Genomic DNA, 22978 nt, shown 5'->3' on the forward strand with positions numbered 1-22978 from the left:
CCAAACGTAAACATTTCCAACAGCTTTTATACATTGGATAACGTAACTCTCACTGTGTCTGTTATTGGTCCAAAGGAGTATTAGGGCCACACTGGAAAAGGCTGTCCACAGTCACACCCAAAAATGTGTGGCTTTTTTCTCTCCAGAAAGACAAATGTTCACACAATCACTTTCAAGTCCTGCATGATAGCCTACTAATTAGGATCTGATATTGTTGCCAAAATACTGAGTATTTCTTTTCATTCCCGTAATATTACAACTTTAATCTGGAAAACATCTGACTTTTTTTCAAAATATACAATTTTATTTTGCGACATTTCAACTTTGAACCTGAATCCCTGACAAGTACAGAAGAAATCGCTTGAAGCACCGCATTTCTTTGCCTGTGAATTTAATTGTTCCATAGTTTTATTTTACTTTGTTAAGCACAAAATGAAGAAAGAGCCTCAAGTCCTAAAATTGAAAATTTCTCCTCACCTCTGTCGTCCTCTCAGCTCTGCATCGTGAACACTGCGTTTGTATTTCTTGAGCTGCCAGAATGAGACCAAGTGCAATATGGCGTTGTCCCATTACTTTTGTACTGGTTGGAACATCTAAAGCACAGGTGGCCTGCCGCATCATTTTACGTAGCCTGGAAAAGCAAACCGTGTGTGTCAACGTTCATTATTCTTGCACAAATCTGTACTAAAATTTCTAATTGCCGTATGTAATAAATAATCAAATTGAGCTATGGCAAGCAGTTTTGCTTACCAAATCCTTTTTAACAGTGACTTTAGCAATAGTTGAACAAACTATTATCCTTGACTTCTAATTTCAAAACAAGTTATCCGCCAATTTGCTGTGTATATGTAACGGAACACGATGAGGCGATTAAACGTTTTAATGGTTTCACCGACATAACGGCCCTCTACAGTGTGGCCCGTGACAAAAATGTGTTTGGCATCCCTGCTCTGAGATCATAACGTATCAATCTATTTAAAGCTGATTGTCAACCTCTGATTTTTTTTCTCCCATCCTCCCCATTGAGAGTATTTTTGTTGTTGTTGAATAGGCTGGATGGAGAGTAGACACAAGTGACATTAATTCTTAAGTTAAAATTTTAGGTCTATAGATGCTTGTACTAGATACTTACAGATACATACTGTACTATGGAAAATGTCACGGGTAAAATCCATAGAATAGCACAATATGCGTAATACCGGCTAATCTTGTTATCCTCATCATGTCATTACACCCAATATTTCCTGATGAGCGGATGCGACTTCCTGCCAGTTGAAATATTATTGTGGCACAGTCACTGGCAGATTTGAATGCCATTTTGGTTTCTTGGAAAATCTTCTACCTTGTTTTAAGGCGGACTAATATACAGTAGACGATGTTAAAGGCTGCAGGAGAAAGTTAACCCATTCCTTTCTTTCTGTTGATTTGACAGTCCTGCATGCTGTTGTGGAAATGACGTCGGCTTGGAATATTTTGGCGATGATGTCTATTTGCAGCACTCTGCTTATTTGATTAGGCCTGGCTTCCTCCCCGAAGCTACTGACCATGTCAGACCTCCTTCTGGCTCAGAAGCTTGCCACTGACAAGAGTTAAAATGGTTTACGGTTTACAGATAAACTGTCACGGTATTACCGTTTTAAACTTTGGGTTTGACACCCCCGGTCTCGACAATGACTCAGCCCTATTGAACATTGCCTTTTTCTTCATTACAATGAAAACAGGTCTCACATACCCGAACACCATAGAAGCCCTGTATGGTGTTCGGGTCTGTGGGACCTGTTTTCTGTTTCAAATGCTTGGAAACAGAAAACAGGAGTTTATTTCTGGCATACAGTACCAATTTACATCAGTCGTTGCATCCATCTGTCATCAATACACAGTAACTCTTTGGTGTGCCTGCTGCCCGACATCACAATGTTCGAATAATGCAATGGGGGCTTTCCATGTGTAATGTTCTCCCCGCGGCCCATGTGAGTTTCTTCTCCTCTGGTTTTCCCATCCAGTACACTGTACGCCGGCCTCGTCGTATTGATCCCAATCCAGGTGCACATACAGACAGCTCCTCACCTGGAGCTCCAGAGTTAATTGAATTGAATTGATTTATTTAACCTTTATTTAACCATTTGCATGCTCAAGCTGCAGGAGGAATGATTAGCAAGTGATAATGTTTGTGTTTTACTCTGTTTTGCTGATTAAATTCCTGACTGTGGCGTCTGTATGCATTCCAGGCCTGTCTCTGGACCACCAGGCACTTTCATCAGTGTCTCGTATCCGTCTGTTAGAGAGGGAGGAGGAGAGTCTTTCCTGTTTCCTCAGGGCCTGCGATGCGGCGCTGTCCTATCTGCAAGAGCTTGATAAGGTGCATCTTAGCAGCATCTTGGCAGCAGCATTTCAGTAAAGCACACAATTGTTGGTGCTGAAGAGTAGAAACACATAACATTGTTTACGTTAGACCAGATTTTTATTATTATTATTTTTTCACAAATAAAGACACTTTGTAAAATGAAAAGACTGTAGATAAGACATTATTATTCATCTTTGACTGCTGCCCCTGCGAATGGAGGGGAACATTATTCGATAAAAGTCAACAAAATGTCACTAGTTGATTGTTGGTTATTGTAAAAGTTCTAACATTTTTGCTTGACCTAAACTTTTCTTTTCAGACAGTTACAACGCCACACACGAAGACAGCCAAACTTAGTCAGCTTTCACCTGCCGTGGACTTCGACCTGGGTTTCTTCCTTCAGGCAGCCCTCCAGAGTGCTTACCTGTGTTTGCTGCAGAGAGGGTGAGTTCAGCGCATGCGCACACACACACACACGCACACAATGCACACACTGAAGCACTCGTCAGCGTCTGCAGGGAAAAGTGGGACTTTAGCAAGTTAAACAGTGAGCAACTATTTACCAGGCTTTTTGAACTCAAGCTGCGTTAGAATGTTTCGCCAGTAGGTGTCAGTATTGCTTTTCCACTCACTAAAGGGTTCGGCCTCTAAAGTGACGTTCAAACTGCATGGAAATGACAAAAATGCAGAGTCAAACGTTTTTTTACATATAGTCATCTTTTTTGGCTGATTCTAATTCTATACCTATCTGACAATTTTGACCTTTTGTGCAATTCTGAAGGTAATGGCCACGTCTAGCATAATCAAAAGCATTCCAGTATGATAGTGCCTGCATTGAGAACGAGTATGAATCATTTTGTAATTTTTATCTTTGTATAGTAATGTCTTTTCTCATGTCTTTAATGTGTTTTTATTTGATTGATTTCCAATGTCAAAATCACTGAAGCACACTATGTTTGTTAGTCATCTGGCGCAAGGTGCTCACCAACTCCGTCGTGTGATGAGGGTGGTAGAGTCACGAGGGTCTCAGGGTCTCAGGAAGGTGAGCTGCCCCACACAAAGCATGGAATCGAATTCGAATGGTGCTGTATTCTGCACAAAATAACACATACGTTAAGCTCTGTATGGAAAGTTCATGAACTACTCAATGTGACAGCACGAGTCAGCATAGTGTTGACAAGATACTGTCACAAAATACTTGTACAGGCTGCAGCAAGGAAGCTCGCAGAGGTGCTGCTGAGCTCAGTGGCTGAGGACAGTTACTGGCCGCCACTGGGCCCCCCACCCTCGGCCTGGCTCCAAAGAGAGGGGGCTGCCACCTCCAAAGATGCACTCTACCCCACCATCAAACCACCACAACGCTACACTACTGACAGGTTTCAACTCTTTTGCTTTACTTTTCACAACATACTGTCAGTATGCTGCTCCATATTGATTTTGCCAAGCTCAGCGTTACAGAGCAACTGTTATCCAGATCCGGTTATGTTTCTATATTATCACATCTAACGGTAGTAGAGTCATCTCTAATGAGCATTCCTTATTCGAAATCCTTAATACCCACATCCAAGCAACTTTATAGTACTGGGCAAATGCCACCACTGGTTCTATTGTTTTGATGACCTTTTTTAGAGCAACTTTGGCATAGTTACGTTACGATACAGTTGGCAGCATTACGGGAAAAATACAAAGCAATTTCCATGGGAGCAGGAGTGGCACATGGACCATTTGAATTTGGTGAGAATATGGATGAAATTACATATACAAATGCTATAACCTAATGCAAGTTTTATGCTGTGGCTGACCTATATTAACAGCATTGCTAAGTCATTAACAAATCTCATTTTATGTTTCATCATGGTTATCACGCCAGTCTGTTGAAGCTTTTTAATCAAAATGATATGTGTAATGCTAAGATGTAATTATTATTGTTATCCAGTCATTTTCAGAGTTACTGTTTTACAATAAAAGAAAAAAAAAAAGGAAAGCACAGAACAAAAGGTTTTATTTGTTGAAGACTATGCTTGATTAATTTCTGGTTCCTCAAGGGAGCCCAGTGACCCGGCTACGATTTGTGCATAAGAAAGTGAATTACTCATATACCAAATGTTCAAAATGGTAAAATGTGGAGAGAATTGAAAGAGTCTGCATTAAAGCACCGTGCTATTTAACATACTTGATGTAGTTATCAGCATTTGGACACAAAACTATGTCGCCATTTAGATGACTCATCTCTGTGTATCCCTCTCGCTCGTTGCGCAGACCTCCCAAGCCGTAATCCTCCCACACGTTCCAAAAAAATGACATCTCAATCCATGTCTGAGATAAGAGGAAGACACAATTCATCGTGAGGAGCAGCGATACTTGAATATTATTTGTAGCTCGTGTTGTGTCATAGCCCAATGGTGTCGTCGAAACATGTTTCCCTCAGAGGATAGTGTCGAAAGTGGTCAATAAGACATATTTATGTGCTGGGAATGGACTCATTAAAGAAATGTGCGAAATATATCTGAGAAAATGCTGTGTAGTGATGACACTCCTAGGGTGCTTCGTGTTAGGTTACGTGCCAGCTAAGTCGGAAATCGGACTCTGTTGGTAACTCGAAATGCTGAAGTAAATGATATCGATGCGTTTGCATGTATGTCAACAAGAAAGACTTTCAATAGTCGTGTGTGTTTCTTTTGTCACTGCAGTTGCTTCTGTCCCCAGGACGTGGTAGAAGAGGCTGTGTTGCTGCTTCTCATTACGGAGTCCATGGTGAGACATAAACACACACACACACACACACGTGTACATACAGTGCATACATACTGTTTGCTTTTGAAATGCATACTGTAGAGAAACTTTCACCATTCATTTTGTTCTCTTCATCGCTTCGAATATTGTTTTAATCCAGGCCAGTGGCGACGAGGTCATCAGTCGCCTGCCGGATCAGGCCGAGGCTCGCCGGGCCACCCTGCAGGATTCGGTGTCCGTCTACGACCTTCTCGCTATCGGCATGGTTAGGAGGGGGCAGTACACTATGTTGTCTGAGGTTTGCGGACACTCACACATACAGTACATGTCCACTGTGGTGCAGGTCTTCATCAAGTCTTGCAAATGAGTGAGAGATGTGTTAGGGACAGCCTCGTCTTCAGCAAACATTTTTAATGAACAGGCTGTCTTAACAGACTGTGCTCAAGGGATTAAGTGTCCTCCCTCCCTTTATTGCCCATTTTTTCCCCTCCTTCCCCCACGTTCACTCCATACTCCAGCCTAGTTACTACCTATCTCACTCCTCTTCAGTTTTCAGTTTTAGCCTCTCTTAATCTCATTCTTATAAGCTTTCTTCCCTCTGAAATGTGCCCTGTGTGCCAGTGTAAGACGTTTTTATACTGGGGCTTAATGCTGTCAATAAGAGTTATCATTTTATAAAACACCTCTCACACTGTGTTAGATGATCTTTGAACTTAACTCATCCTCTGAATAAGTGCGTCATTTAAATGGTATCCACTTGGTTCCATGTTTTTCTAGCTGTGATCAACTTTGACTTATTACAGTAACGACTCCACCAGTAACATTCTCACTCCAGCATCATAAGTAATTACAGAATTCATAAATGTGCTTGTTGATTGTAAACTTTCTACATTTCTACATTTTGCACATAATACATTGGCTACTACTTTTTGCAAACAGAGTTAATTTTTTGGGCTCCTGGGCTCTACAGTACAACAATGTAATTGGAATCATCCATCCATCCATTTTCTGTACCGCTTTATCCTCACCAGGGTCGCGGGCATGCTGGAGCCCATTCCAGCCATCTTCAGGCGAAAGGCGGGGTACACCCTGAACTGGTTGCGAATCGCAATTGGAATCATTAAATGTCAATTTAAAAAAAAATTTTTTTTTTTAAACTAGCAGGTCTCTGATGGAGTAGTGGTTTACTCACTTGACTTCCGTGCAGTCAGCGTGGGCTCGGTTCCCATTCGGTGACTGTGTGAATGGTTTTCTTTCTTGATATTTGACCTGTGGTTGACTGGTGACCAGTCTCGGGTGGAATTTTCCTTTAACCCAATGTCAGCTGGGATAGGTTCCAGGTCCCTGTGACCCTGAAAATGACAAGCAGTATAGGAAATGGATTGATTGATATTTTAAGCTTTTTTGCAGTGGCATGCTTTCTAATAGGGCTCAAAAGCATTGGTGCGATTGGTCATCCTGATGATTCTGTATTTATCTTAGTGGTTAAATATTGATATGATTTATTCTTTACTTAATCTGGTAACGCAATTGAGAACAGTTTCTCATTTGGAACGCCAACCTGGAGGCAAATAACTAGGGATCAGTGTCTTGCCCAAGGACACTTTAACAGGGAACAGTCAGAGCTGGGATTTAAACCACTGACCCATTTCTCGAATGCCCCGCACTACCAACTGAGCCACATTGTGGAGGAGCTACAGAATGTGCTGAGGGCAGAGTTGGAGACTGTTCGTTCAACGTGCAGAACTTTAGCCCCTGTTAAAAAAAAATAAAATAAAATAAAATGTTTGGGATCCACCACATCAGTGGCAAATATAAAGCACTTTTGTGTAAATAAACAGCATTTTAATACTGTACTATGTGTTACAACAATTATATGAAAGAAAAATATTTAAAAAAAAAAAACATACTGTACATAGAAAGTGTACCATTTACATGTTAAATGATAACAGCTTTAGTTAAGTCCACAATTGGACTTACAGATGTTATTAAAACATTTACGCTTCAATTAATTAAATTGCCACAGAGATTTGGTGCTAATGTTACAGTTTAGAGTTGGCGGTTACATCAGTTTATTTCGAGATCTGATTTTACATTGCTGCCAAGTTGGTGTATTGTGGAGCCAAGGAGCCCCCAAACCAATTTTTGTTTCTTTAAGCCAGCTAGTTTCAAGTTTACTAGTTGTCTGTTTTGCTGTTTACCATTTGGCTGGACTGCATGGTGACCTGGCCGTTGCACTGTCACGAAATATAACAGATGTTTACACTGAACTCGAGTTCTTCTGTACGGCAAGACATGTTTTCTGAAAAAATGAAAGAAATATCGGGCAGCCTTTATTTATTTTTTTGCCCTCTAGCTGAATGACAACATATGTCTGATTGGCACGCCACGCACTGGGTAGGGAGCGGTGACACCGTTATTTCAAGGAAAATGTAAACAAAATTTATCTATTGGGACTAAGTAAATTAGAGAAAATTGTATGAATTAATTTATAATGTTCATAATACTAACCTAATTCTATATTTCCACATTAAAAGTTTATTTCTTAATGGCTGGTAAAAAGGATATAAAGTCATTATAGGTATACTGTAAACTCAGTTGATTGTTTTACCTATGTGGACTGCATGCCTCCACTTGCACATCCTAGTATACATATTAGCTTTTTGAATATTCAACTATTGTTAATAGTCTGCATTTATCCTTGCAGTGTCTGGAACGATCCATGAAGTTTTCGTTCAACGAATTCCACCTCTGGCACCAGCTGGGCCTGTCACTCATGGCTTCTGGGAAGGTCAGGTTATTTCACCTTAAATGCCATTAACAGCCCGTTTCACGCACAACATTTCGCTACAGAGAGCCTTCCTTCCAAACAAGGAACACATGGTAGCAACAGATAAAAGTTCATTCTTCTTGCAGCGGCAGAAGGCTAAGCCACTGATAGCAATAACACAAAATGACGTTAGAATACACAGGTGCAAAATGTATTAGCTAGCCCTGCCCCACAATTTGCAGATCAAACGATCTTGGAATATTGATTCCATCAGTTAACAGGGAAGAATATAATTCCACTGTTATTTTAATAATTAAAAAAGGGATACCATGCATTATTCATTGACTCCTCTGTCACACCTTGGTGGTGGTAAGCTACTTGTGTAGCCACAGCTGCCCTGGGGCAATCTGACACAAACATGGCTGCCATTCTGCACCTACATCCCCCCTGACCACCACCAAACATCTAATCCCATTCATTCGTCGGCAATGTGGGTTAGAAAGGGATACGAACTCGCAACCGTCCGGTTGCAGGGAATATGTCCCTCTGTCTCTAGACGTGTTTGCGTGGCAAGATTGATCCGGTTCCCATTATAAAAGGACAGTGCAGATCAATGGAGAGCTCTAGAAATAGGCTGCTCTCAAGAAGGAGAAAGGGCCGCCTCGGTGTCGTCAGTTCCGCGTCTATTTAGGGCTCAGTGGGACTATGCATATGTGTTTATGCATGTGGGCAACTGGCTTACATGTATTCAGTGTGTACTAGTCAGTTCTGAAGGGATCTGTGAGTTATCGCTTACAGTATATGGGTTCGATTCACTCGTGATGCATGTCTTCTGCATCTACAGGATTGGTGACTGCTATATATACACAAATCACAGTTTGTCACTGATATTTGTGTGCATATTTCAGGCGGTTGGTGCTGTGTCTGTGTTTAAAGAATGTGCCAGGATGAGACCAGAGGACCCGTTGCTGCCCCTGTTGGCTGCTAAAGTCTGCATTGGTCAGCTGCACTGGGTGAATACAGCATGCAACACGCACCAATATAAAACCATATTATAATTCACATAATAGGTTGTGCTATGCATAGTATACCTGAGGCACAGTTTCACTTGTCTTCTTTTAAACTTCTAAAAATTATTTCCCTCACTCTTTAGTCGCTGTTTGTACTGACAAAATGTACATTTGTTACTCCCTAACAAGTGGCATAAAAAAATATATGTAATCAGTTTTGTAATCCATGCTTAGCAGCAGTAGTTTGGTCTCCAGGGACTTGACTTTGGATCGAAGGGTTGTGATTCAAGACCTGCTGCAAAGCCAGCCAATTACAGGGCACAAATCAAAAGCAATCAAATCAATCAGAACAATCATTCACACTCGCATTCACATCTATAGACAAATTTAGTCTTCAATAAACCTAGAATGCCTGTTTTGGAATGAGGGAGTAAGCTGGAGTACCTGGAGAAAACCCACACAAGCACGGGGAGAATATGCAAACTCCACACAGGAGGGCCTCGGGTTTGGCACAATTCCTGATTTCAGTGTGGACTTTTCATTTTCTCCTTGTACTTGAGAGGGTTCTCTGGAAGTACGAAGGCTTCCTCCCACAGTCTACAAACATGTGGGTGAGGTTTATTCAAGATACAAAAATTATGCTTTTTTTGTCTTTCCCTGTCAGTGATTTACAAAATCACATGCTGTACTTTGTCATTTTGCACATGATAACACTTACTGTAAGACTTAAATTGAGAGTTGCATTTTATGGTAAACATTATGATCAACAGCCATAAAGAAAGCTTATGTACATGAGACGATAGATGGATGTACATTTTATATACAGTATGTCCATGTGAAATCATCACGCACCAACACTTGTGTTAGTTATCAGATTGACATTCAGGTCACTCAGGCAGACGCACAGGTCCAGAATCACGACCTCTTGTCGCTAGTCCTGTTGTTCATGACCTAGGCAGGAGCGAGAAAGTCGCATCAACAGAGGCGTGTTGGCGAATGAGCAAGGGTGCGGCAGAAAGATAGAGAGAGAAAAGGAGTAGATTAGAAAAGAGGAGTTGACAGGCGTGAGCGTGGAGAGCACATCTGTCAATGGCTGGAGCTCATGCTAGGCCGGAGACAGTAAGGAGCTTATGGTCTTAATCACAATGGGACTCAGTGGCCATAGCACAGTGGGGCATTACATAAATGGGACACCGTTATCTCCCATCAGATGGGCTGGACACCACCACATAGAAATGTACAATATTGTCTTCTGTGGATGCTTGTTGGAAAGCACCACAATCAGCGCCTAAAATCCGATGTACCCTTGACAATCCTGTAACATCAACACCACACCAATATTGCTTTTCTAAATTCCTGAAAAGCAGTTTTCTTTTGGTGTTTAGTCACAGTATCTACCAGTTGAGACCTGTCACAACACAGTAACCATTTAAACCAGACTATGTTTTGAGCTCATATCCGTGTGTTCCACATACTGTATGCTGCCATCATGAATAGCTGTGCTGTGTAAAACTCCACTAGCTTCATCAGAGCGGTCATTTTATGACAGTAAAAGATTGAAGAGTCAGACAAATACAGTGGAGGATTACACAATAAAGGGAGACAAGGAATAACCAAAAACATTTTGGTGAAGTATGGATAAAGGTGTGGATTAGGGATGGGTAAATACCAGTGACGTGCGGTCAGGGTAGGCAAGTGAGGCACAGCCTCACTGCCACCTGGTGGTCTTTCCTTTCCACTACATGTGAATAGTAAAAAAAACAACCTTATGATTACATTAAATTGTTCCATTTTAGTTCTATGGTCCGTGCTTTACATTGATTTTCTTTTTAATCTAATAATTTCAATGATTTCTTCATTAAAATAGCTAAATTTTAATATTTCCTGTTCAAATGCATAGGAAGCGCAGCTACGCGTCACATTGAGTCATCGCTCCCATGATGCTTCAAGAGACCACGCACACATCCATTCAGGCAGCCTGTGATTGGTCCGTGGCTCCGCACAAGAGACATTGGTGTTTCCTCATTACATCGCCAATAATATACGTTTTATCACACATGTACTGCACTTACTGACGTTTAACAGACTGTCTAATATATTTAATGTAAGTGTGTGACATTTAGTCTTTCTCATCGACCAGAAAAGCCACTAAAAGTGCACAGTGGAGTCTAGTACGTACGGTGCCACAACCAGCATGTGGCAGTGTTGAGTTGAGCTTCATAGAGCTCCAGTAGTCAGTGCCTCACCAATCATGAACCTCACCGCACGTCACTGGTGAATACTACTACCAGGTACCGGTATTAGGCCCATACTGGCCTTAGTTCACGTTATGGGGCACTCATGAAGGCTGCCGATACCAGCCACCAATACTTAAGGCAAAAACATATTGAGAACGAGTAAGCCCTCCTCACCAGTAGTTGGTTCTGCACTGCGGCAGGGTCACACACTGGCGAATAATCATGTGCGACAGATGCCGTTGCAGAAAGATGTCATGGTCTGTGTTTTGGGTTTGGGTTGTGTTTAGTTTTGTTCCATGTTTTCCTGTGTTCCATGTTTGTCGTGTGCTCATTAGGTTGTTGTGTCCACCTGTTCTCGTCTATTTTGTGTCGACCAATCAGCTCTCTCCAGCCACTCGTGTCTTGTCCAGGTGTTCCTCGTTGTCTCGTCAATTTGTTTGTATTTAGTTCCCTGGGTTCTTTCAGTCCTTGTCGGTTCATTGTCGTTGTCACATGTCTTGCCAGGTCATAGTCGCCAGTTGTTTTTGTCATAGTCGCCAGTTGTTTTTGTCATAGTCGCCAGTTGTTTTATCATTGTGATTAAATATTATTATTTTGAGATTCCCGCACTCCTGCCTTGCCTCCCTGCTTCCCTGCAATTGGGTCCACCATGTTCTTGCCTTGCGTTCCTCGCCGTCGCCCTAACCATGTTCATGACAGAATGAACCGACCAGAACAGGACCCAGCGGGAAGAACATGGGGTCACCCTGGACGCCACCAAACTGCCTCCCACCGTCCTCAGCCTGCCATCCATACCTACCCTCCTCCAGTAAGCCCTATCATTCAGTCTTTTCTGTCCTTTTCCTCGGGTCCCCCCACTTGTCCTAGTTATTCACCATGCCCTACTATTGTACATCCACATGTTTCTTTAGATTCAGATTTTTCTGATTGTGAAGATGGCCCTGATTTAGTTAACCTCCTGTCGGATTCTGACTCTGACACAGATTTAGATTTTTCTGGTTCCTTCCCTAGTTTATCCCGTCCTCGTCAGTTTTTGTCACGTTTCCACGTTTCCAACCCCAGTGAGTCCAAATCCTTTCCCTCGGACCTTTTCTTGGGCACCCGTTTGGCCATCTACCCGGGACCGCCGCGTGGTGGCCAACGGAGGCGCCCAAGTAAAGGTCAAATTTTGCCCCCTCGTTTTTTCCCCCGTGTTCACAAATCACTTGATTTTTCACCTGTTCCCACACGTTGTTCCACGGCTCCAATTAAGTCACGTCTAGTCAAACCTGCCCCCAAGCCATGTTCAGTACCAACTTTTTTTCCTAGTTCACCTTCCCGAGACCTTGTGCACTCTTCCACTCCCGTACCCTCTACTCCCACACCTCAATGGCGGCAGGCTGAGGAAGCGACTGCAGCTCCCGTTCCGGCTTATCGGCAGCTGCGCCAGGCTCCCGTTCCGGCTCCTCGGCAGCTGCGCCAGGCTCCCGCACCGGTGGCGCTCGTCCAGCGGCCGCCACCCATCCTTGCTCCGGCGGCGCTCGTCCAGCGGCCGCCACCCGTCCTTGCTCCGGCGGCGCTCGTCCAGCGGCCGCCACCCGTCCTTGCTCCGGCGGCGCTCGTCCAGCGGCCGCCATCCGACCATGTTCTGGCGGCGCTCGTCCAGCGGCCGCCACCCGTCCTTGCTCCGGCGGCGCTCGTCCAGCGGCCGCCACCTGACCTTGCTCCGGCGGCACTCGTCCAGCGGCCGCCACCTGACCTTGCTCCGGCGGCGCTTGTCCAGCGGCCGCCACCTGACCCTGCTCCGGCGGCGCTTGTCCAGCGGCCGCCACCCGTCCTTGCTCCGGCGGCGCTCGTCCAGCGGCCGCCACCCGTCCTTGCTCCGGCCGCCACCCGTCCTTGCTCCGGCGGCGCTCGTCCAGCGGCCGCCACCCGTCCTTGCTCCGGCGGCGCTCGTCCAGCGGCCGCCACCCGTCCTTGCTCCGGCGGCGCTCGTCCAGCGGCCGCCACCCGACCACGCTCCGGCGGCGCTCGTCCAGCGGCCGCCACCCAACCCTATTGCCTGGCCCCTGCATTACCATTGGGTTCGGCACCGTGGCCGTCCGCCTGAATGGCCCTGTAAAGACCCTGGTGCTTGGCGTCCTGGACGACCTCCTGAACCGCTCAGCCAAGCACCTCACCTCGGGTGGCCTGGATGGCCACCAGACTGACCTGAGGGGTGGACTCTGTACCCTCCTCCAGGCCCCCTTCCGCCCACCCTGGGTTGATGATTTTTTGGTTGTTGTTTGGGGAACGTCTGGGATCCGTTCCTTTAGAGGGGGGGTACTGTCATGGTCTGTGTTTTGGGTTTGGGTTGTGTTTAGTTTTGTTCCATGTTTTCCTGTGTTCCATGTTTGTCGTGTGCTCATTAGGTTGTTGTGTCCACCTGTTCTCGTCTATTTTGTGTCGACCAATCAGCTCTCTCCAGCCACTCGTGTCTTGTCCAGGTGTTCCTCGTTGTCTCGTCAATTTGTTTGTATTTAGTTCCCTGGGTTCTTTCAGTCCTTGTCGGTTCATTGTCGTTGTCACATGTCTTGCCAGGTCATAGTCGCCAGTTGTTTTTGTCATAGTCGCCAGTTGTTTTATCATTGTGATTAAATATTATTATTTTGAGATTCCCGCACTCCTGCCTTGCCTCCCTGCTTCCCTGCAATTGGGTCCACCATGTTCTTGCCTTGCGTTCCTCGCCGTCGCCCTAACCATGTTCATGACAAAAGAAGGAAATGGCTTTGTTCACAATTATCTGTCATTCTGTTAATTGAAAATCTATGTATCAAAAGAACTAGTGGTATCAGGTATCAGTAAATACTCAAGAGTGGATACTCAGACTGGTATCGCTCTGAAAAAAAGTGGTATCGAACATCCCTAGTGCGGATGTAAATATTTAGTTTTACAGTTTCAGTTGCTATGGCATCAATGCAACTGTCTACCCTCCAGAATGATAATGACACCACCTGTTTGCCATGCCTCATGAACCAGGATGTTGCCTGCTAACTAAGTAACTAACGAACTAACTAACTAAACACACTACTATGGAGAAACATACTGTAGCTATGTCACTGAGTAGATTTATGTATGGTCATTATAGAAGGGCTAAAATAACATTTAAGGTGGAAAAGAGAGAAAATATAAAATGCACATGGATAAGCTGTTGAATAGACTCGCTGCGTGTAGGCTCTTAACTCCCAAATGCTGGATTTAGACAAAGAGAGGAGACAACGGAAGAAAGAGGTTGTCAAAGCAATTGATTTGTTGGTGCAGCGCTCAATCATTAGCAGCTAACCCTCCGACTGAGTGACACGCTGTTCTTCAAGCACTGTTCCCAGCTATGTCCCACAGTGTACTCTTGCATAAGCGGGTGAGTGTGTATGTGTCCGTCCTTCAGGTGCATCGACTTAGTAATCCTGACTGCACCCTTTGCCCGATGTTGCATCTGCTGTTTTCAATCTGTACTGACCTAACAGTCTTCCCAGACTAACTGTGTGCGTGTGTGTTATGTGTGTTTCAGTTCTCAGAAGCAGAGGCTCTGTCCCAAAGTGTGGTGTCAATGGGAGAGGGAGCTGGGGAATCTCTTCCGAGGGCCTACCTGGCTTTGGGACTCTCCTACAGCCTGCAGGCTTCTGATGGTGATAATGCAACAAAACAACTGGGTTCATTTTTAAATGTTCATTTAAAAAAAAAAAAAAAAACACCTGACAAGGACCTCTTACAGGAATGAATTATCTTTGGCAACAATGAATGCTTTTGACCAAGACACTGGACTGCTCAAAGGCACAGGGGCATGGTTGAACATATTACACACTGACATTTGATAAACACCATAGAATTTAAACATCCATCCATCCATCCATTTTCTGAGCCGCTTCTCCTCACTAGGGTCGCGGGCGTGCTGGAGCCTATCCCAGCTGTCATTGGGCAGGAGGCGGGGTACACCCTGAACTGGTTGCCAGCCAATTGCAGGGCACATAGGAACAAACAACCATTCGCACTCACAGTCATGCCTACGGGCAATTTAGAGTCTCCAATTCATGCATGTTTTTGGGATGTGGGAGGAAACCGGAGTGCCCGGAGCAAACCCACGTAGGCACGGGGAGAACATGCAAACTCCACACAGGCGGGGCCAGGGATTGAACCCGGGTCCTCAGAACTGTGAGGCTGACGCTCTAACCAGTCGGCCACGGTGCCGCCAGAATTTAAACAGTATAACCTTTAAAGTTGAACACATAATCACATAATCCTCTGTAATATGCACTGAAAATAAACCTGCTGGTTCTGTCCTCTTTCGTAGCCTCTTTGAAAGAAGATCGGAATGAATACAACAAAAAAGCACTAAGAATTATGAGAAAGTAAGTTCCAATTATTCCTCAGGTGATGGTGTAAAGTGATATTATTTTTAGTCATGAAATGAGGCGCACATACTAAAATTAATAACTATGTTAAATCATTGATCTAATATCTCAAGCAATATCCATTGCATTGCCAAAAGTATTTGCTTACCTGCCTTAACTCACATATGAACTTTAGTGACCTCCCATTCTTCATAAAAATAATTCTTAATAATAAAAATCCAAAAGTATTGGCCCTTTAGTTCTAGTGAAAGGCGCTCTGAATTCTTCAGGATACAAAGAGATTTTAGACAAGTCCATGCTTCCAACTTAGTGGGAACAGTTCTTCCTCTTCCAACATGACATGTGCACCAGTACACAAAACTTGGTCCACAAAGATATGGATGAGAGAGTTTGGTGTGGATCGACTTGACTGGCTGGCACAGAGTCCGGATATCAACCCGAGAGAAACACCTTTGGGACAAGTTGGAGCAGCGGCTGAGAGCCAGGCCTTCTCGCCCAGCGTCAGTGTGTGACCTCCCAAATGCGCCTCGAGATTAATTGTCAAAAATTCCCATGAACAGACTCCTTATTTGCAAAGGGTGGACAAACGGATGTCATATTAAACCCTATAAATTGTGAATATTTTGATGTCACTTAAGTTCATATGCTAAACAAGGCAGGTGAGCGGATACTTTTGACAATATAGTGTATCATAGATATGTGCATTTGACTCTACGAGACTAGTTTTTAGTACAACCCCAATTCCAATGAAGTTGGGACGTTGTGTATAACATAAATAAACACAGAATACAATGATTTGCAAATCATGTTCAACCTATATTTAATTGAATACACTACAAAGACAAGATATTTAATGTTCAAACTGATAAACTTTATTGTTTTTTGTAAATAATCATTAACCTAGAATTTCATGGCTGTAACATGTTACAAAAAAGCTGGGAGAGGGTTGTGTTTACCACAGTGTTACATCACCTTTTCTTTTAACAACATTCAATAAACGTTTGGGAACTGAGAACACTAATTGTTGAAGCTTTGTCGGTGGAATTCTTTCCCATTCTTGCTTGATGTACAGCTTCAGCTGTTCAACAGTCCGGGGTTTCTGTTGTCATATTTTACGCTTCATAATGCGCCACACATTTTCAATAGGAGACAGGTCTGGACTGCAGGCAGGCCAGTCTAGTACCCACACTCTTTTACTACGAAGCCACGCTGTTGTAACACGTTCAGAATGTGGTTTGGCATTGTCTTGCTGAAATAAGCAGGGGCGTCCCTGAAAAAGACGTTGCTTGGATGGCAGCATATGTTTCTCCAAAACCTGTATGTACCTTTCAGCGTTAATGGTGCCTTCACAGATGTTTAAGTTACCCATGCCATTGGCACTAACACAGCCCCATACCATCACAGATGCTGGCTTTTGAACTTTGCGTCCATAACAGTCTGGATGGTTCTTTTCCTCTTTGGCTGGAGGACACGACGTCCACAATTTAAAAAAAACAATTTCAAATTAGGACTCATCGGACCACAGAACACTTTTCCACTTTGCATCAATCCATCTTAGATGAGCTCGGGCCCAGAGAAGCCAGCGGCGTTTCTGGGTGTTGTTGATAAATGGCTTTTGCTTTGCATCATAGAGTTTCAAGTTGCACTTACAGATGTAGCGCCGAACTGTATTTACTGACATTGGTTTTCTCAAGTGTTCCTGAGCCTATGTGGTGATATCCTTTCCACATTGATGTCAGTTTTTGATGCAGTGCCGCATGAGGGATCGAAGGTCACGGGCATTCAATGTTGGTTTTCGGCCTTGCCGCTTACATGCAGTGATTTCTCCAGATTCTCTGAACCTTTTGATGATATTATGGACCGCAGATGATGAAATCCCTAAATTCCTTGCAAATGTACGTTGAGGAACATTGTCCTTAAACTGTTCGACTATTTTCTCACGCACTTGTTCACAAAGAGGTGAACCACGCCCCATCTTTGCTTGTGAATGACTGAGCAATTCAGGGAAGCTCCTTTTATACCCAATCCTGGCACCCACCTGTTCTCAATTAGCCTGTTCACCTGTGGAATGTTCCAAACAGGTGTTTGATGAGCATTCCTCAACTTTGTCAGTCTTTTTTGCCACCTGTCCCAGCTTTTTTGGAACGTGTTGCAGCCATAAAATTCAAAGTTAATGATTATTTGCTAGAAACAATAAAGTTTATCAGTTTAAACATTACATATCTTCTCTTTGTAGTGTATTCATTTAAATATAGGTTGAACATGATTTGCAAATCATTGTATTCTGTTTTCATTTATGTTTAACACAACGTCCCAACTTCATTGGAATTGGGGTTGTATCATCATTTTGGCACAGTTTGATCTTGCATGATTTCATCTGTATGTCATCACAGGGCTCATTCGTTAGACCCACAGAATGCACACATTGCCATGTGCTTGGCGCTGCAGTTGGCACTTGTACGGCAGGTGAAAGCAAACAAATACAATAACACATTGTCTCAAGATAATATGATAGTATAATAACCATTCCATAACAATTTTAGGCATCCCTCGGTTGGGGTACCAAACACAGTAGGACAGTACCTAAAGGGTGAAGGTAGAAGCGCTGCAGTTTGTTGTTTGGTTCAGAGAGACACACCTTTTCTCAAGGAAAGCAGTTTCTTCTTGTCATCAAACAGCCCAATACCAAAAAATAAACAGCACAAAATGCTGGATGTCCTCCATCATTGTCCTGTTTACTGTGTGATGTTCCCCTTCTTCATCCGCATTGTTTACATTACAATCGTTGCTCTGAACTTTACTGTAACAAACGATAAACTGAATTAAGCGACCCTTTACTCTTTGGAACTGTGGAAGCGTGGCTTAAGTTACCGCCTAATGGCTATGCATCTGCAGGTATCAGCAGCCATGGAGCCCCTGCAGGAGGCTTTATCTCTCCAAGGGGATGACTTGCACTCCCTCCACTTGCTGACCCTTCTCCTCAGTGCTCAGAAACACCACCGCCATGCCCTGGACACCTTGGGACTGGCCCTCAGCCAACACCCCGACAACTTCAAGTAAAACCGCCAGCGCCATCCCACTTACACGTGCAACAGAAAATACTGACGCACATATTGATCAACTGGGAATAAGTCCCTCAAAGTGAACACATCCAATCAATTTTTAGACTGCGTAGAGTCTTGACAGAGCGATTGAGAGCGAGCCGGAGACCCTGGAAAGCCATGCAGCACCAACACTTGTCATCTTGCAGGGCAGGGATAGGGTGTCTCGGCTCCACTGCGTTGGAGGCCAGGCGAACGCACGCACACACACACGTACACAGCACGCACACACACACACACACACTCGCAATGCCTTATTTAGAAGTCCCAGAGTGAAGGCCTGCATTGCGGTACCTATTTCCCCTCATGCACCCTTTAGCCTTTTGACGCTGTAGCTTTGACCCACGACTGCATGCGCACTTCCAACACAGTGATTGTTTCTGACTATCATTTGATTCGATTTTTCCTCTAATTAGTGTGATTAATTATATAACAAATGATAGTAAATAAAATCATCTGAGAAATACAACATAATAATAATCATTACATGTAGAGGAAGCCAGATTATATCGGAAGGTAACAGTAACAGTCCGGGGCCATGTGTCTTCACTCAAATTATAGTATAAAAGAATGTTGCATCATCTCTGAGATGTGTTTACTCAGTGTTTGGTGTCCCTGTAAATGTGTTTCTCAATAAAGCCGTTTGGGGTCAGTGTTGACCACCTTAGCCCCAGTACCAGCAGATGGTGTACATCGCTACATCAGGAAGGACGGGAAGAGAGTAACAATGCAGTAATGCAACAAAATGTTAATAAATAAATGTAACAACACAGGGAAGTAAAAACAAAAAAAGAAGGGGGGGGGGGGGGCGGACAGCTGAATAAAGGAATATAGAGGGCTGGTTCTCTGAGGAAACTTCATTGCTTGCATGTAAAATTAAATGTTCATCTACTTTCTTCTTTCATTTTAGAGGACATAATCACACACACACGCACACACTCCTCTGAATAGACACTTGACTACTTTGAGCCATTTAAGTGCTCTTTTTCCGACCCGGCCAATCACCTTCGCTCTTTGAGCTAGGGATCCCCATCACCCCGGTGACTATGAGGCCATGGGTAAAGCTGTTTTTGATGGAGTTGTTATGACAAATTGAGTATAAAAAATAAATAAATAAGAAAGAGCGCGAGTCCACAAGATTGACAAAACCAAACAAAATCTATACAGCAGCATTTTATTTTATTATTACTTTTTTTTTGTTCAGACTGCTGTGCCAGTGAAAGTTCCTCTCAAATCTATGGCCCTTTACAAAAATATAGTTGTATATATATTTATGGACTATGTTAATTAAGCATGAACAGAGCGAGTTAGTTCTAATTCAATGCCAAGCCGAAAAAACAGTCTGTTTCTATATATATAGCTTGCAATACACCCTGTTAATATGATTGAGTAGCACAGTGTTGCAGTGGTTAGCAAGTTTGCTTTCAAGTGAAGAGGTTCTAGTCCCAAAATGAACTCGGATAGGCGCCGGCTCACCCGCGTCGCAAAGGAGGATACGCTTGACACAAATTAGATTGATGGATGGGCATCTCCAAACATTTCTCGTTATTTTGGGCATTTTGTGAAAATGCACCAGATTGTACACAGAGAGGAGAGTCATGAGTCAATTGTAAGTCAGACAAACCCACATACTGTGACAAAGAAATGGGCACGCGAGGTCAGAAGACCATCATCATCTGTATTTTAATCAGTTGTGAGTTGTCAGTGTGCTCGCCCTCCATGGAGTTGTATTCTCTGTAACAAGCCCTTTGAATATTATTTGTGTTGGACGTGTGAGTGAGTGTTGCACGTCCAAGCCGGGACGTTGCTCGGTATTGCACAACAATTGTCTGTGTACTGTGGTGGTGAGAGAAAAATGGTAGTGGGTGTGAGAGGTTGTGATGTACTTGTGTCTAGGTTCTTAGTCTTGCATATCGACGATGATGTGTCTCACTGTATTTTTGTATGTGTGCATGCATGTGTATGATCCCTGTTAGCTATTGCCCCTCTGCATCACAGCAAACTGTCAGCTTCTTCTTCCTCCATTTCTCTCGCATCCTCTTTCACCAGGGTTTCTCTTCTTCCCTCAATTCTTTGGGCTTTATTCATTGTCTTTCACACAGGGCATCTTTTTAAAAATATGTTTTTTCCTCCCAGTTTAATTGTAATCAGACCAGTATACGGATATATTTTTCACTGTTAGATGGCCATTTGCATCCGACTGAGAGACCTGAGGTGATAGAGGGTATGTGAGGGCTGTGTGAGTCTTGCTCGTGGTCGCACAGTGTACCACAGAGAATGATTAATCTGAGCCTTTAATTCAGCATTTATTGAACAGTCTTAAGCTTGGGTGAGCGTGCATGCATGTGTGTGTGTGTGTGTGTGTGTGTGTGTGTGTGTGTGTGTGTAACTGTAACTCTATGTGGGTTTACTGGCATGAACGTGCATGCTTGTCCAATGCTCCAAAGGAAGTATATGTGTGCTGTGCAGTGCACAGGCTTTAATAAAGTATTCTCTGTGTGTTTTGTATATGTGTGTGTACCTGCTCATGATGGAGTGAAAACAAACTGATCTGTGGGAGTGCAGAATGAGTAATGCTGTAGCTGGACCACTTTTTCAAGGGAACATTGCTAGCTCGCTATTTTTAAATGCAGTTGATGCTGGCACTCATTGTTCAAAGATGGCCACCACTAAGCATTTACACAGAGCAACTCTGCTCACCACCGTCCACTCACCAACACAACACTCTGTGCACACAAGGTGCATTCCCAGGAGGCTGGAAATTGTTATTGGATGTGCATCGTGTTCTCTTAAAATCTGTCTCTTTACCGGAGCACTAAACGAAAACACTGGCTTTGAACGAGAGCCGAATGACAAAACTTATCCTTGGATAACTTTGAACATTTTCACATGAAAATGACAGAGGCCTTTTGTGACTAAACTGACTTACACTTAGATTCACTGAAACCAATATCATGTGCGGGATCATCCTGAATACCATACATGTTTCTGCCCATTGGATGCCCCCCCCCTTTTGCACGCCACTGGCAATATGAAGTATCATCAACCATAGTTTGGTCACATGTTTCTTTAATTTTGCAGTCAAAATGCTTCTGGAGGCGCAAACAAAAAGTACCATCTTCTTATTTTTGTAGCTGAACCAGATATAAAAGCCTGGAAACAAAAGCTTATATGTTGATCGCTTACCTCAGTCATCTTATTGAGCTCACACCCAAATGTTTTCAGTCAAAAGTAATGAAATTGGCCTCACTCTTTCCATACTTTTGAAAGGAAATGGATGTATGTACTAAGCACGTGTAGATATGCATGTGTGTGTGTGCGTGCGTGTGTTTATGTGTGTGTACGCGCTTATCCCTTAAGGACACTTTCATATCCCTATTTTGAATGAAGTGCTTTAATTGATATTAAACTCAGTTAACATGGTTTAACATGACCATCAGCACCTTTCATTTAGTCCACAGAGAGCGGCAGTTCACATAATACGCAGCGACACGCCATGTCACATTTCAACACGAGGATGGGTTTACACCATCAAAGTGCCTCTAAACGTTTTGCCACAGTGGTAATAGGGAGCCGAGAGACACGCAGCAGGTGTACCCTTCACAGTCAGCCCCATTCTCCCACACACTTAAGCTTTCAACTCTTCCATTTTCCCCTCTCTCTCAACACTCACACACACACCCTCCCCCCACTAGTCTACTGACCCGTGAGCTGGTAATAAGGCACATTTCACATTGAGTTTTCTCACTTGACACGAGCTCTTCTCACTCTGCTATTGAGACTCACCCTCGCTCTTACCCCTCATCCACTTGGTTTCCTCCATCTGCTGTCCACCTTGCTCCTCTCCCTCTGATAGCGCATACAAAAATTGGAGGATCATTCAACAACAAGGATGCAGTGGGCCGCAAGATCACCATAATCTTGTTGAGTCTCGTGCTCACTGTCTCTCCTTGTACTCCTTAGTGATGCCCATGACAGACGCTTTCACTGAGAACCCCGCTTTGGGAATTAACGTACGCATGCACATTCTCTCGTAAACGCATACACGCACACACATACACACAGATCTAATACGGTCTAAGGCACACATGCATCTGAGGAGGATGCTGACTATGCACTATGAACCAGGCAACTGAACTAAGAAAATGTAATTAGTTTCATGCATTCAGTTTTGCATACTTGAAAAGGTCATGTCAGCTATGTTACAATGATTCCTCAGTTCAGTCCAAGGTAACAAATACATCCAAATGATAATTAAAAATGTATACTATTACAAAATGAATTTACTGTGCGGATTATACATACTGTAGGTGTTCATTCTTTGTCTATACCTATGTGCCCTGTAATTGACCGGGGACTGGATAACTACTCCCTATAATCGATCAGAAGTATGTCCGATATATGTGATTTTTGTGT

The 22978-nt window shown here is 43.5% G+C and overlaps 1 protein-coding gene and 1 long non-coding RNA gene across 6 annotated transcripts in view; one reads left to right on the forward strand and one right to left on the reverse strand.

The window, feature by feature from the left end:
* ttc7a (tetratricopeptide repeat domain 7A) overlaps positions 1–22978 on the forward strand; it is a 52093-nt gene that overhangs the window by 3524 nt on the left and 25591 nt on the right. For all 4 annotated transcript variants that reach the window (XM_061790843.1, XM_061790842.1, XM_061790844.1 and 1 more), the window contains 12 exons: positions 2229–2359; positions 2664–2788; positions 3308–3386; positions 3551–3720; positions 5035–5098; positions 5238–5375; positions 7785–7868; positions 8756–8860; positions 14621–14738; positions 15401–15458; positions 17855–17927; positions 18357–18517. In XM_061790843.1, coding sequence (XP_061646827.1) covers positions 2229–2359; positions 2664–2788; positions 3308–3386; positions 3551–3720; positions 5035–5098; positions 5238–5375; positions 7785–7868; positions 8756–8860; positions 14621–14738; positions 15401–15458; positions 17855–17927; positions 18357–18517 — 1306 coding nt within the window. The remainder of the gene's footprint in view (positions 1–2228; positions 2360–2663; positions 2789–3307; positions 3387–3550; positions 3721–5034; positions 5099–5237; positions 5376–7784; positions 7869–8755; positions 8861–14620; positions 14739–15400; positions 15459–17854; positions 17928–18356; positions 18518–22978) is intronic.
* LOC133486144 (uncharacterized) lies at positions 1234–22978 on the reverse strand. Of its 2 annotated transcripts, XR_009790935.1 has the most exons (5): positions 22349–22978; positions 6270–6429; positions 3330–3436; positions 2908–3008; positions 1234–2416 (listed from the first exon to the last, which is right to left on the reverse strand). It is a non-coding gene; the product is annotated as an uncharacterized LOC133486144 (long non-coding RNA). The 2 variants fall into 2 exon arrangements; XR_009790934.1 differs by lacking the exon at positions 2908–3008.

This window comes from Phyllopteryx taeniolatus, chromosome 11 (genome assembly GCF_024500385.1).
Source record: "Phyllopteryx taeniolatus isolate TA_2022b chromosome 11, UOR_Ptae_1.2, whole genome shotgun sequence".
NCBI lineage: Eukaryota > Metazoa > Chordata > Actinopteri > Syngnathiformes > Syngnathidae > Phyllopteryx > Phyllopteryx taeniolatus.